At 33.2% G+C, this 16248-nt stretch overlaps 1 protein-coding gene and 1 pseudogene across 1 annotated transcript; both read left to right on the plus strand.

Moving 5' to 3' along the window:
* Positions 1 to 7008: 7008 nt before the first annotated feature.
* LOC131182450 (NAC transcription factor 32-like) lies at positions 7009 to 8574 on the plus strand. Its single transcript, XM_058152000.1, has 3 exons — positions 7009 to 7307; positions 7485 to 7768; positions 7856 to 8574. Exons 1-3 carry the CDS (start codon positions 7049 to 7051, stop codon positions 8414 to 8416), a joined length of 1104 nt encoding a protein of 367 aa, XP_058007983.1. The 5' UTR covers positions 7009 to 7048; the 3' UTR covers positions 8417 to 8574.
* Positions 8575 to 9371: 797 nt separating this feature from the next.
* On the plus strand, positions 9372 to 11735 carry LOC131182418 (uncharacterized; annotated as a pseudogene).
* The last annotated feature ends 4513 nt before the right edge of the window (positions 11736 to 16248 follow it).

A 16248-nucleotide genomic window follows, 5' to 3' on the forward strand; every position in this document is an offset into this window, starting at 1 on the left:
TTTGAAACAATTAAAATTATTGGGATCTTTCCTGTTTACTTATTGTATATTCAATATTAATTAATTATTATCAATGCCCAAGAAACCTATAACAAATTATAAAAGCTGGATACACGGGAGTATACGGGTTAGACAGCCATATGCCTACCCTGTATACATCTGTCAGGCACGAGGCCAGCTTTCGGGCACGAGACCCGCTGTCAGGCTTGTAAAGCCAGAAATAAAATAGGCACAATGGCCAGTAAGTAGGCATATAGCCTGTAGAACAATCATACCAGACATATATTGTCAGTTCATGATTTTCTCGGTAGGCAGTACTGCTATCTATAGTCCCTAATTGGTATATCAATTTATCCAAACTAAATAAATAAGTCTAGGTATACTATGGGCAATTAAACATTTTTAATTAATTTAGCACTATTCACTGTTACTATTTTCTAGTATTGTTCATTAGTACCATTAATTTCATATTAATAGGACATTAGTCCCAATTTACATATTCATATCATTTTTAATATTTAATTTTCCTTATGAGTATTTTAATTATCATATATAGCACTTTTCCCTAGAACCTTTCTTTAGGTTCATGTTGATGTGTTATCTTTATCTAGGAATTTGACTAGGTTAGGATGTCTATTTAGTCACACTTTCTTCATAACAATTGCTCCTCTGTGTTTAAACTTGAATTTCAGTTTTTGAATCACTGAATTTGGAGTTATAGAACTCAAGTTATGGTCATAATACCATAACTGGTCCCTTTGCCTCTAAGCTGTCCAGAATTTACAATTCCTGGTCAATAAATTTTGACCAGTCATTTGATCATTTTATGGTCATTTTTAGACTTAGGTTCCTTCACAAGATATGTTCCTCTATGTCTTAGGGACTCCCAGGTACAATTTCATAATTTTTCAAGCTTGGTATAGTGAGTTATAGACAGTGTATTAACCTGGACCCTCAGTCCTATAAGGGCAATAACCAACTTCAGGGCAGTATGTTTGACCCTCTTTTTAGGGTCTCTACACTTAGAATTTGGCAAAGGTGTCTAAATCAATGTTGTAGCCCTAAATGTCATGTTTCCATATCATATTGGACATCTCAAATGGAATTTCCTAGTGGGAGTTATGGCCAAATGAATGCACAGGTATCAAATGGCATTCTGGGTTCAACTTAACATTTTCTAGATTTCAATTCCTAACTTTGGCTAATATTTTCCCTAGGATGCAATGGTTTCTAGAGCTTGGTCAAAACATAAAAATTGTTGTGCTATGTCTTATAAAACTTTTGGCACTAGTTTCACTCAATTTTCAGCTTTGGAGACCAAGTTATGGCATTTTTGCCAAAACTGGTCAAGCATACCAAAGGAACAGTATTTTGGATAATTTCCGGGTTGACAGTTTTAGTGACTCAACTTGTGCTAACAATTTGAATTGGTTAAAGGCAAAACTGGGTTAAGTGGTCTTCATGAAAAGTGTAGCCCTATGTCTAAACTTTCCATGGGTAAAAGTTTAGGTCATTTGGATCAGTATAGAGAGAGTTATGACTAAATGAACACGTACTGTTCATTTGGTCATTTTCTGGGTTGGCAGTTTCAGTGACCCAACTTATGCTAACAATTTGAATTTGTTAAAGGCAAAACTGGGTTAAGTGGTCTTCATGAAAAGTGTAGCCCTATGTCTAGAATTTCCATGGGTAAACTTGTAGGTCATTTGGACCAGTGTAGAGAGAGTTATGACCAAATGAACACGTACTATTCATTTGGTCATTTTCTGGGTTGGTAGTTTCACTGACCCAACTTGTGCTAACAATTTGAATTTGTTAAAAGCAAAACTGGGTTAAGTGGTATTCATGAAAAGTGTAGCCCTATGTCTAAACTTTCCTTGGGTAAAATTTTAGGTCATTTGGACCAGTATAGAGAGAGTTATGACCAAATGAACACGTACTGTTCATTTAGTCATTTTCTGGGTTGGGTGCAGGGAAATCCGAATTTGGGCAGTATTTAGGTCAAGTTTTGGACAGAATTTGGGCATGGTTTCTTCATGGAAAATTGGGCTATTTTGGGTCTAGTTTCACCTCCAATTGGCCTCATACCAATTGGGGTCACACAATTTCATTTATGGCCTAAAATGTACACTGCCCTCAATAAACGCAACCAGCAGAAAATTGACACTTCCAAAAGTCAATCTCCTCCAACTTCCTTACTTCAATTTGCATGCAATACACTTCTATAAGCAATAATCTCATCCCAATTAGGTCAAATTTCAAGTATTTACACAAAATCTCCAATTCATGTACACAAACCCTAATTTCCAAGTTTCAAACTCAATCAATTCAATCCCTTTTCACTTCTCATACATATAATCATATCAATCATCATCTCTAAACTCATTTACATTATTTGAACACAATAAAGCCCAACACATTTCATGGCTGCCAAAATTTGGGGACATCATGGGTTCATGAATTTCTTGTTAATTTCTTGAAATTTCCACTTATCTCAAGTCACTTTCAAGTATTAAAGAAGAAGTAAGGGAGAAAAGCACTAACCTCTTGTGACTCAACTTGGAAATTTTCCCAAAACTTCAACTTTCCTTCTTCCTATGGGTACTTAGAGCTTCCTTATGATGTGGGCTAAGTTTTTAATGAAGGGGACTATGGGTTTTGGGGAGTGAAAGCTTGGGAAATCAAGCTTTAAGCTTGATAACAATGGTGGGGAGGGAGAGACAAAGGGAGACGGCAAGGAGGGAGAGAGAAGAGGAAGAAGAAGATGGTTGGTGGGGTTTTGTCTCTTGTGGGTATTTATATATATACATTTATGTGTACTTTATTGTTTTTAAATTTCATAAATCTATTTCCTTTCTTTTCTTTTCTTTCCTTTCTTTTCTTTTCTTTTCTTCTTCTTTCTCTTCTCATTTTTCAATTTCAAATTCATAAAATTAATTTATGTTAATTATTCTATTTCCAAATTTTAATTTGACATTTAAGTCAAAATTCACCTCTAGGGGTGAAAATGACCAAAATGCCTTTCATGGTGCCCATCGGATTATTTTTATTTTTTTATACCAATTAATAAATTCTCTAAATTTTATTTTATTTCTTAAAATTTTTCCTATATTTTTTTAATATTTATTTCATTAGTTTATGCCTCCTCACTATAGTTTAAGTGTAGTTCCAGACATCATGACTGTCCGAACAGACATTAGTCGTCGGAACAATAAAATGTACGGACTACCTACGGTGAAGGCGTTACAATTTCATTGTTTAATCAGAAGAATAATTTTATTCTCTATATTATTCAGGAATATTGATCGGAAAATAAATGGGAACAGAATAAATGCATGATCTATTGTTTTCGAACATGGCAATCAATATGCAAATGCTTTGTCCTTTCATGGAAAGAAGGTTAGCAATCTATATGTAAATGCTTTGTCTTTTCATGGATGCGCGGACCTCACATTTCTTTCAATGGGTTGGAAGTCTTTGTGGAGAATTCATCTCTCTTGATGGCGTAACCCTAGCAAAATCAAGATTTGATTACGCAAGAGTGCTGATTTTGACAGATTCTACTGAGTTTATTAACAAAATCATTCAGGTGGATATTGATCATGTCAAATTCAATATCAGAGCCACCGAAGAACCATGCCATGAGTTGTTCTCACCTCCAATCTCCAACAACGAACGACGATTGTCCCTGTCAGAAAGTTCGGATGCTGACGTGGACTCCGAAAACAACCCTATTGGTGCATCTGGCAAGCGCAATGAGAATGTGAGTACAAGTGGCTTATACCTTTCTGAAGACAACTACATCGATCATGAAAATTCATCTGCAACGCATGATAAGCAACATCAATTATTGAACCAACACCATAGCCGCCTCTCCCTTAACGATTCTTCGGCAACTCTTGCCATCCAAACAGATGGGGACGAGTTGGGAACCCCAAAGAACATCGAGCTCCACAAATCTTAAATCGAAGCATCGTCAGAATTTGAAATACAGATAACAGAATCTTGTTCTCCAATGCATAAGCATAATTTGAATTCTGATTATCTGCACGCTGCTCCTGTCTTTGAGGACCCCTTAGCACCTTTAATCAACACAGCAAACGGTAAATGAGTTGCCAATCTTCCTTTATTAACTCAGAGCTTCTAGAAATTGGTAAGCCTCCCTGCACCCATTATTTCCTCTCCAACTGTTATCAATTACTCCGGCCTAATCAACAACACCAGCCCAAACCATTTAGCTCTGGTTCCTTATATAGCTACTAGCCCAGCCCAGCTCCCACTCCTGCGAATCACTTATTTCAGATCTCCCCAAAGCTTAATGGTGGCGGAAAAATGAAAAAGGATCAAAACAGGAAGAATTGTGAAGCCAGCATATAGTCAGATCCTTCGCATGAATTCTCGCCCCAAGAAAAATATTCCAATGAATATTCCTTAGACATAGCAGATGAAGCTTGGCAAGCTGTCAACATGGGAAAGCAGTTGGGTATGTCTTTTTCTCATTCAGATGAACCCGTGGCAAGATACTTTATGGATTAATGACCTTTTGCAACACTCCAGCCGTTGATTCCTCTCCTTTATTATAACCTTCTCCTTTTCTGCTTATGGTTTCAATCAACTTGTAGTGATCCGTTTCAATCCACCCAACAGTTTCTCTTTCAATTTAGCAGGATCATCTGAAACTTTTCCTTCAATGGTGGGGTATTGTTTTTCGCTTCCCGAAGGATTTTGCATCAATATTTCTTTAATGGATGGCTCTAGTTAGTGGAAAATGCAAGAAGAATTTTAGCTGTCCTTTTTTGCAATGTCATGTTCCTTGTGGCTGGTTGAAGTGGAGACGTGCCACGGGAGTTTTATGTGATCGTAAGATTCCCAATAAATTAAAAGGAAAATTTTACCGTACAGCTATACGACCGGCTATGCTATATGGTAGTGAGTGTTGGGCACTGAAAGAGTCCTACGCATCTAAGATAAGAGTTGCAGAGATGAGAATGTTAAGGTGGATGAGTGGCCATACTAGACTAGATAAAGTCCGTAATGAAAGTATTAGAGAAAAGGTAGGAGTGGTGCCAATTGAAGATAAGTTGAGAGAAGGGAGATTGAGGTGGTTTGGTCATGTGAAGCGTAGACATACGGAGGCTCCAGTTAGACAAGTAGAGCACATTAGGCTAGAGGATAGAAAGAAAAAAAGGGGTAGACCTAAATTGACTTGGAGGAGAGTAGTACAGCATGACTTAGAAGCATTACACATTTCTGAGGATTTAACCCAAAATCGTTCAGAGTGGAAAAAGCGAATCCATATAGCCGACCCCAAATTTTTGGGATAAAGGCTTAGTTGAGTTGAGTTGTATGTTCCTTGTGGCTCCAAAGAAATAATGCCTGTTTAATGGAAGCTGAATGCATTAAACTGCAAGTGAAGAGTAAAACTCAGAGACATATATACAAGGTTGGGTGAACACTGTTGATTTCCACACTTTGCTCTTTCATACTGCTGAGATTTAAACTTTGATGTTAAAGTGGGGTCTTATGGCTGGCTTTGTAATCTTGGGGATTCAATCAATTCTTAGAAATTGCCCACATGAATCAGAGTTTTGATCTCTGCTTGCTTCCTGTTGCTTTCTTTTGCTGTCTTGAGAGTTGATTGGTATTCTGGAATTTTAGTCCTGTTATTGCTATGTTGTTAGCACAAACAAGGATGTTCCATTTTGTATTTTGTAGCTCTCTAGTGAGTTTTAGTTGGCGTGGATTAAACTTTGAGAAGTGACCATTGTAAAGAGTTGCAAGGCGCTGATAAACATTAGCCCATTAGTTACATGAGATGAGGATTGCAACAACAAAATGAGATGCTATCTTGATAATCTTATCACAAATCACTCGTATTATAGGGTTTCACTCCTATCCAAGTCTATTGGATGATTTTGCTTTGTATTCAATGGTTTCTTGTTTCTTCTAAATATTTTGCTATTTGTGTAACATTTATATATACCGAATAAATTAATTAATTTCTAAGATTAGTTTATTAGATAAATAAAAAAAAATGCAATACCTATATTATTATTATTATTCTTATTATTATTATTATTATTATTATTATTATTATTATTATTATATAAAATTTTATTTTAAATTACAATAAAAAAACTTAATTGGGTAGAAGTTTAGTCAAAGTTAGACTAAAAATGTAAATTTATATAAATTCTAAAATTAATTTTTTAAAATAATTTAAAATTAATTTAAAAATAAAAATTTAAAATAAATTGATTTTTATCAACGGTTAAATGTAGTCTTTTATTTTCCATAATGCTAAATTATCATAATATATAATTATTTGAAATATAAAATAAAATGAAAGATAGTAATAGATAATGTTTAAATGATAATTTTATTTAAAAAATAAAATATTTAGAATTTAAAAGATATAACGTTTGAAATTTGAAATACAAAATAAAATGAAATATAGAAATAGATAATGTTTAAATGATAATTTTATTTTAAAAAAAAATATTTAGAATTTAAAAGATATAACATTTGAAATTTAATTTTTAATAAATTATATGTATATATATATATTCAAAATTTTTGACATATATAATTCATAAATATCCATATCCATATCATAAGGTGTGATGATATAATTTATAAATATAATAATCTTAAATTTCATTTTAATTATTTTTTTCTGGTTATAATTAATACTATTAAATAATACTTAACTAAATAATTTTATCTTTAAATATATAATTATTAAAATTTGAAATATAAAATAAAATGGAAGATAGTATAGGGATAATGTTTAAATAATCTTAGAAGTTTGATTGGTTTATCAGATATTAAAAAAACTTGTGTCCCACACTTATCTAGTTTCAAACTTGGTTTCTAATAAGAATAGATAAATATTAAGTCTTGAAAATCTATCTTTTAGGGTTATTTTAATTTTTATTAGAAGTCTATTCATATAAAAGAGAGAAAGTTGAGGGAGAGAGAGTTTCAATACTTTTACGTTAGCTTGCATCAGTCTTCTCGGGAAAAAATTCCTCGCAAGAGTCCAATTATGGAGGTGACACAGCCGCAGTCCAATGCTTCTGTTACCGCTACTCGTCAACCTCGAACAGACCCCATCAATGACAACAACAGAAAGAACTTCATTGATATTGATTATTTTAATTCTTTTCCACCCGGGTATAGGTTTCGCCCTTTGGACGGAGAGCTTGTCGTTCATTACTTGAAAAACAAGATAGCCAATCAACCCTTGCCTCCAAACAAGATCATGGAGGTTAAACTTTATGAGTACAATCCCGAGAAGCTTGCAGGTTCTTTGATCTTTAACACAACCTATTTCCATGCTTATGCATATATTTACGCGATGATTTTGTTTTTGCAATGCTATACTTTTTTTTCTTCTTTTCCACTATGATTTTGTTTTGCAATGTTATGATTAAATCTATGTTTTGTCGATGGATTTACCTTTTCCTTGTTTTGATGAACAGAGGAGTATTGGCAATGTGGGGAGACAGAATGGTACTTTTTTACACCAAGGGACAAGAGATATCCAAATGGAAGTAGACCAAAACGAGATGCCGGTGGTGGATACTGGAAGGCAACTGGAGGGGATAAAGCTGTTAAATATAAGGGTGCTGTGGTTGGATATAGGAAGGCACTTGTTTTCTACATGGGAAAGCCTCCAAATGGTACAAAGACTAACTGGATTATGCATGAATATAGGGTCAGTGATGCCCCTCCAAGAATCAAAACAAGTGCCGATGATATGAGGGTAATTAAATAAATATTTAAATTTCTTGTTTGTTGTTCATTAATTTTTCTTTTGTTTGATTAATTCTCTATTCTTTTTCTGTGGCAGTTGGATAATGTGGTTTTATGCAAGATATATAAGAGGGATGCGAAAGACAATTTGAGAAGTCGACTTTCAAATGAGGAACAATCTGCAGAGTTAGATGATCAAACTGCTGATGTTGTTAGGGATGTTGACAAAAATAGCGATCCTCCAGCCTACACAAACGCCCTTAATAACAATAAGCAAATTGTTTCAATCCCAATCCAAGAGAATCCAAGTGCATTTTATGAAGATCCTCCTTATGTTCCAATCAACGATCATGATCATCACCAAGCAATGTTAGAAGCTGCCAATTATCAACGAGCAATGTTTGCAGCTGCCAACTATGGATCTTATCGAACTTATGCTACTGGTATGACACCACCAATGCCTGAACCTGTTCAGATATATCCCCCAGAGGACATCCAGATACATCCCACAGAGGACATCCAGATACATCCCACAGAGGACATCCAGATACAACCCACAGAGGACATCGTATCTAAGTATCTGAATGAGAATTCTTGTGAGTTCGAGCTATCACTATCACCGGATGATTGGGATATTATTTCCAATTGTCTACTATAGTTAGTAATTAGTTATATACAGTGATTGACCATCATCTGATTTGAAATTATTTAGTCATTTGGTGATCAACTTATGTATAGGATGATGATAACTGGTTAGTTAGCAGGGAACATCCAGTTTTGTAAATTGAATTTGCTAGAATCAATGGAAAAACAATAACCAATTTCCATTTACTTCAATAAATGGAGATAGCGATTGCAGAAGCTCCTCCAAAAAGGGTGCATGCAATTATACCTTCAAATGCAAGAGTGCTTGCCAAACGCAGATTTCGCCTCATATAAGGAACGTCTGTGTCCAAACCAATCAAGAACAAAAAAATGACTCGAAAATTGAATGTCAGAAGTTGATAGTATTCTATAGAAGAAGACCGGATAAAGAATTCCTGAAGTTTTTTGATTTTGCACAACAATGAAGGACCTAGCACTAGTCCAGCCTGAAAAACAAAACAGCGAAAAAACAACAACATATGAAGTACTGCAAAAACCTTAAAAATCTGCTCTTGTATCAAAGAAAGACAGGAAATGCATACAATAATATTTGCAACAGGTCCTGGTTGTCCTGAAGGTGTCAAGATAAGATGAAAAATGCGGGAGATTACAAGCATACGAGCTGCCTGCATTCCTGTTGTTATTATTGGGTTAAAGTTAAAGAGATCTTTCTGGCAAATTGCACGTTTGGCAAATTGTGCAGCATCCATTTCCCAAGAATAGCCTTCTGCTTAGTTTACAATTGCAAGTTGATACCCGAACAAGAATGGAAACTAAGCTAGAGAAAGGGACTTAGAAGCATCAAGAAAGTAAAGAGAGAAGAGAGAGAGAGAGATTATAGCAAGATTAACATCCCTTCCTTTTTCCTCCTATCTCATCACCCATTTTCTGTGCTTAGGACTTGTGTGTGGCTTGGGAGCATTATCTTCACATCTGAGATTTCTTGGAGAACCTTTGTTTGCGGCGACATGGTTAGAGACTATATGCTTTGTTTTTTCATTTCTATACATTTGACTCTTTCCTTTTGTATATGTGTCCAGGGAGTTGAAAGAGTGAGCAACCAACTCCTTACCATTCTCCTTATTTCTCTGAAAGCACCATTTCTAAGATAAAAATTATAAAGCACTAATTAAGCAAGGGTTAGCAATTAACCAACTTTAATTCAATAGTATTGCAATTGTCTTTAAAAATATAAAATCTCAAATTCAAATCACAATCGAAGCCAAATTAATAACAAAAATAACAAGGGATAATATAACTTATAAAAATAAAATGAATTGACTTCTTACCTTATTATTTAAGAGTTAAAATTCTTAAATAAGACCACAAATGAAGCATTTTTCTTATTTGCAAATCTCTTAATTTAGATATAAATGCATAGTTGTTAAATTCGGATCAAACCTGCCAATTGAACCGGTGAACCAATGACTCAGCCGTTAAATTAGTCTAAGTTTATTAATGAGCTAGATAAAAAAGCGATTCGATATGACTCGGTCGACCTAACGGTTCAATTATTCAATAGATTTTTTTTTGTTTTAATTTTATTATATAGTTTCAACTTTCCATTGATTTCCTTAACTTAAAAATATATTAATATCTTACGATAATTACCATTTTACGCTTAAATTTTATCATTATGAATATTTTTATTTACCGATCACCTTTTAATTTATTAATTATTGATTATATCGACAAAAATAATGAAAAAACATGAAGTTTAAATATTTATAAGTTATGGTTCAATAGAATTAGAGTCATCTCTAAAATCATAAAATTTTTAAATTTAAATCTCGATTGAAGTCAATTATATAAAAAAAATAAAAAAAAATTATTTATTTTTTAAAATACAAAAACTAGAAACGTTAATTTAACACAAATTATAAAGACATTTTATAAGGCAGAAAAAAGAGAAGAAACAGTATGAAAAGCGAAAATAGGCAACTCTCTTATTTTATTGATAAAAATAAAAGAAAATGAAAAATAAAAAGTCTAATTTCCATATTTTATAAGAAAGAAAATAAAATTATAAAATTTTTTGTGAAAAATCATTTGAATCATTTTGTTTTCTATTCAAATTAAGCGGAAAGGAAATATACTATTAATTTTTTTTTCATTATGCCTTTTTTATAAATAGTTATTTTTAATATAATAATATAATAACTTTATCTTTATATTTTTTTTTTCTTCAAAGCATAAATAAATCACTATATTCCTTCCTCTGTATATTTCCCTGGTAATTACATTGATTTTCCTTCAGCTCTCCTCTCTACCGCCTAATTTGCAAATTGATGTAAAACTCAAGACTTGAGGAGAAAGCGACAATTCCTTCAAGTCCAAAAGCCACGAGTAGCTGGGGTTAAAGTCGCTTCTTTTGGGTATCTGTAATTGGCAATCTACGATGAGAAGAAAGAAAAGCAGTACCATCTGGCGCCTTTTCCTCTTTCTCAATGCTAATTAACATTTTGATCCCTGTATTGCTGTAGATATTTGTTATTCAATGGATTTGGGTACTGAAGACAGGCAATACCAAGCTCACATTCGAGGCCTCAACGCCTACGATCGGCACAAGAAATTCTTGAACGATTATGGTACGATACTGTTTAGCTAGTTGATGATTTGAAGCTTTAGAATTTGAAAAATGAAGTTGTTAGTATTCGGCCTAAAAGATTCTTTATTTGTTTTATTAAGCTGAAAGGTGGACATAAATGGAATTATGCAAATGGAGAGTTTTGTATTTGTGAAATCCTTTATGTCCTACAGCAAATGGATGATGAACAGTCTCTTCCACTGAGGAAGGAAGAAGGCTACAATCATCCTTGTGTTTTGAATTTTTTGTTCCATTTTTGGGGTGTTCAATTTGATGCAGTTAGCTTCTAAGGGAAAGAAAAGTCTTCAAATGTGAAATTGCCAGTTAAAACGGATCGGGACACCCTAAGAGAAGGATATAGGTATGCTGGTCTCTAACAAAATTCATGTGGATTACTGTGCATTCATAATTATATATTGTCTTGCAATTTATTTTTTTCCTTCTAATTTTAGCTCTTTGATTTAGTGTTAGACTGAGAAATGGTTAAGGGAGTTATAGTTTGAGGCAGCTGGAATTGGGAATATATTTCTATTGAACCATGGACTTTATGGATCAATTCTAGGAATTTGTAATGCATTACATAGTCTATTTCTCCTCCTTCCTGATATGAAAATTTCCCTTGTATATTAATTATTTCTTCAACCTTTTAAGGTTCATACGTACTGAGGAAGATGATATGGATACATCTTGGGAGCAAAGGCTGGTGAAGCGCTACTATGATAAGCTTTTTAACGAGTATCCTTAGTTAGAAAGTCTTATTTTATTTATCTGAACTTTCTAGTTCTTTTTTTTTTCTGGTTTTAAACCATATTTTTCGTAATGCTAAATTATCATAATATATAATTATATATATTCAAAATTTTTGACATATATAATTCATAAATATAATAATTTTAAATTTCACTTTAATTATTTTTTTCTGGTTATAATTAATACTATTAAGTAATACTTAACTAAATAATTTTATCTTAAAATATATAATTATTAAAATTTGAAATATAAGATAAAATGGAAGATAGTATATAGATAATGTTTAAATAATAATTTTAAAATTGTAAGGTCTTGAGTTCAAGTTATAAGCCTTAAAAAAAAGGAAATTTCTTTTTTACTGTCATTGATTCAAATAAGAAAAATAAATTTTCACATAGAAATGCATATTAGGGATAAATAATACAAAAGTTATAATAAATTGGGTTACTACCCAATAGATTTAGTCCAATTAATAAAAATGAGAGCTCTCATATTTTATTTATCAAAATTCAACTCAGCTCTAGAATTGTTTATCTTAAATACACCCGTTGATGTGAAAATGTGATCATAAAATTACTCAAGAATAAACTTAATCTCAGTGCATACAAATTGACTCAAGATCCCTCTAACTGTAAATATTAAAAAATTTAAATTCCCACCATTTTTGTTTAATCATGATACCAAATTTTTTCTTATAATTAACAAACAGAGCAAACACAAAGAATGAGCAATCCCCTAGTATTTGCTTCTTTGCTTTTCTTTTTTCCCTTTGACATTAAATTTGTTTCAAGGCTGTAAAGTCTTTAGTTTCAACTCTGGTCAGAACCAAATCAAATAAAAGAAAAATATAGCTACATTACAACAGTTTCTGTAGACAATGAACAGGTTTGTTGAATTCAAAATCAAAAGTTTGCATTCACTGGCACATTACGATAGTTTTCATAAGCACACAGATAGAGAGTTGGCAACTATCTTCAGTTGCCAGTATTAAAATCCAGACTAGCTCATATACTTTATGTCTTAGACCTTCATCTTGTACCATACTAAATTTGCAAATGTCATGTATGCTCCCATCATATCCTAAGCAATAAGCACGTAGATGATTGAGCTGCTCCACAAGTTGAACCAACCATTTGATCAACGCCTGGACACAATTAAAGAAGCACATCAAATTGCTTCTTTTTTCACATTTCCCAAATTTAGTAAGAAAGCACTAGCTCCAAACTTCTACTTATCATACATGTAAATCGTATGATCAGGTCATCACTCCTCTCCATTTTCCAGCTGTTAGCATGTGCAATGACAACAGGAGTATTAAACTATCAAAATTATAACTCCTAGGAGGAGAAGATATGCAAAATAATTAGAAAAAAAATCATTAAATTCACTTTCATATAATGACAAGTAATGGACTTTTAAAGATAGCAATGTGTAAAATTGGCTATCTAGTCTGGTAAAGACATCAAGTTATTATACCTATGATGAATATTGAGAGGGACCACAATGCGCTTCCCTTCTGGGAGAGACAACAGTACTACTAGTTTGATGAGGGTCAATAAGCTTGCAAAAAGAGAATAAAATGCTTTAATTTCTTCTTTTAGAGAGAAAATAATGAAAAAAAATATGAAACTTCTATCTAGTTAGGGATCATAAGAAGAACACCTGAATAGATGAACGTTTTCTATATTGATCCTCTCTATCATCCATTAAAGTCGTATGCGTGAGACAATACCTTTAACATCTTTATCATAGTTGGTTATTACAACAGTGAGTATCTCATTTTGAAAAGGAAGAAATCACACCATAAATGGAAGAAAGACAGAGGGAAAATGAAGGGTCAAAGAGTGACAAAAACTTTTGAGATCTATCCATCCATTCCCCTATAATTAATAAGACTAAGAGTAGTAAGAGCTTAAGGTTCTGACTAACTAGAAGATGTTCCTTTTCATTATAAGATTAAAAATGAAGGAACAAATAAAAGCACTTGCAAGCTTAACAGACAATATATAGCATAGCAATAAAAGTGGGAAATAATTGACCATGTAAATCTATAAATTCAAAAAAATTAGTGAATACCTCGTTAAAACTGTACTTCAATTTTTGTTTTTGATAAGCAAAGGGAAGCTTCTTTTTTTTTTTTATAAGCAAAATTTTTTATTAATAAATTGAATCCAAGAAAAACTAAGCATGGTCAACGCCAAACTAAACCCAGCCAATAGGCATCCCCTTTACATCCAACCTAGGCAATGGCATGCTAAGTGAAAAAGCGGAGGTAAAGGTACAAAACAAACTAACAAGACAACAATGAAGTTGCATTACAAAAGTCAAGTAAACAAAAATGCAGGTAACAAAACCAAACAAATGCCAGCAGAAGAAAATCTAATGGTGTAAGCATCTGCAGAACCAAGCCAGGGCTGCAGCTGCTCATCATTTCTAACTCTCTCTACTGGGGTCCTATATACTGGCTGGGGAGGTGGTGGCATAGCTTTGGTGACTGTGAGCAATTGAGTCATTTGCTCTAGGAAGGCTTCTGTGTCCTTACTAAAGTACCCAACGATGGTTACGCTCTCACGCTCTGCGCCGACTACATGCAGTGCGGTGCGTGACTCTCTACTTCCTCCTCTATCGGTTACGAGGTCCGTGCTCAAGGATCGGATGCCATCGATCCTATAAAGCAGACAAAGAAAGCAGATCTGCATTAGTGTCACATCGACTCTATTTAAAGGCCTATGCATGTGATGCAACTATTTCTTTCTATCTATCTAGGTCTAGGACCGCCTAAACCTCTGCTCTGATACCACTAAATGTGACGCCCCTTACCCGTCTATTGTATAGCCGAGCAAGAAGTGCCACATTCGGTGCCGGAGCACCCTATCTTGTCTTGTCATGTTTATTGTAAATTTTAATGTCATTTAAATCAGGTAATTTATGTGTAGAATTTATATATATATATATATATATATATATATATATATATATATATATATATATATCTTATTTCTGTGGAGACCCGGACAGATCCTCCTCTGTTTTATTAGCATCTGGCGGGTTCCACTATCACGTGTTAACATATTCATAGTCATCTCACATATTTCCATATCATATTTTCTTTTATCATATCATTCACAACTATTTATGAGATCTCAAAATGAAGTGTCATCTATTGCATTCATATGGAAATTTATAGATAATAAATTATAAGTTTTCATTTCAAGTAAAAAAAAAAATACATCATAAACTAGTAATTACATCATGACTAGACATAATGAACCAAAATACTAGTCTACACATGGGCCCTACCAAAATACAAAAGACTGATGAGGTGAATCTGATCGGTTGCAGATTTGGTCGGAACTCTGTCCGAATACTACTGTGGCGGCTGCTGATCTTCGGTACCTACGCAATGGAAAACCAACGCGCTAAGCATAACTCTTAGTGGTGCATAATTTATAATAATAATAATTAAACAATTGAAATAATATTTACAAATCATAAATTCTGGGTCTTTTACATTTTTTTTACACTTTGGAATCAATTAAAATTATTGGGGTCTTTCCTGTTTACTTATTGTATATTCAGTATTAATTAATTATTATCAATGCCCAAGAAACCTATAACAAATTATAAAAGCTGGATACACGGGAGTATACGGGTTAGACAGCCATATGTCTACCCTGTATACATCTGTCAGGCATGAGGCCAGCTGTAGGGCACGAGACCAACTGTCAGGCTTGTAAAGCCAGAAATAAAGTAGGCACAATGGCCAGTAAGTAGGCATATAGCCTGTAGAACAATCATATCAGACATATATTGTCAGTTTATGATTTTCTCTATAAGCAGTACTGCTATCTGTGGTCCCTAATTGGTATACCAATTTATCCAAACTAAATAAATAAGTCTAGGTATACTATGGGCAATCAAACATTTTCAATTATTTCAGCACTATTCACTGTTACTATTTTCTAGTACTGTTCATTGGTACCATTACTTTCATATTAATGGGACATTAGTCCCAATTTACATATTCATATCATTTTTAATATTTAATTATCCTTATGAGTATTTTAATTATCATATATAGCATTTTTCCCATGAACCTTTCTTTAGGTTCATGTTGATGTGTTATCTTTATCTAGGAATTTGACTAGGTTAGGATGTCTATTTAGTCATACTTCCTTCATAACAATTGTTCCTCTATGTTTAAACTTGAATTTCAGTTTTTGAATTACTGAATTTGGACTTATAGAACTCAAGTTATGGTCAAAATACCATAACTGGTCCCTTTGCCTCTAAGCTGTCCAGAATTTACAATTTCTAGTCAATAAACTTTGACCAGTCATTTGATCATTTTATTGTCATTTTTAGACTTAGGTTCCTTCACAAGATATGTTCCTCTATGTCTTAGGGACTCCCAGGTACAATTTCATAATTTTTCAAGCTTGGTATAGTGAGTTATGGTCAATGTATTAACCTGGACTCTCAGTCCTATAAGGGCAAAAATCAACTTC

The sequence above is a fragment of the Hevea brasiliensis genome, chromosome 8, assembly GCF_030052815.1.
Source record: "Hevea brasiliensis isolate MT/VB/25A 57/8 chromosome 8, ASM3005281v1, whole genome shotgun sequence".
Classification (NCBI taxonomy): Eukaryota; Viridiplantae; Streptophyta; class Magnoliopsida; order Malpighiales; family Euphorbiaceae; genus Hevea; species Hevea brasiliensis.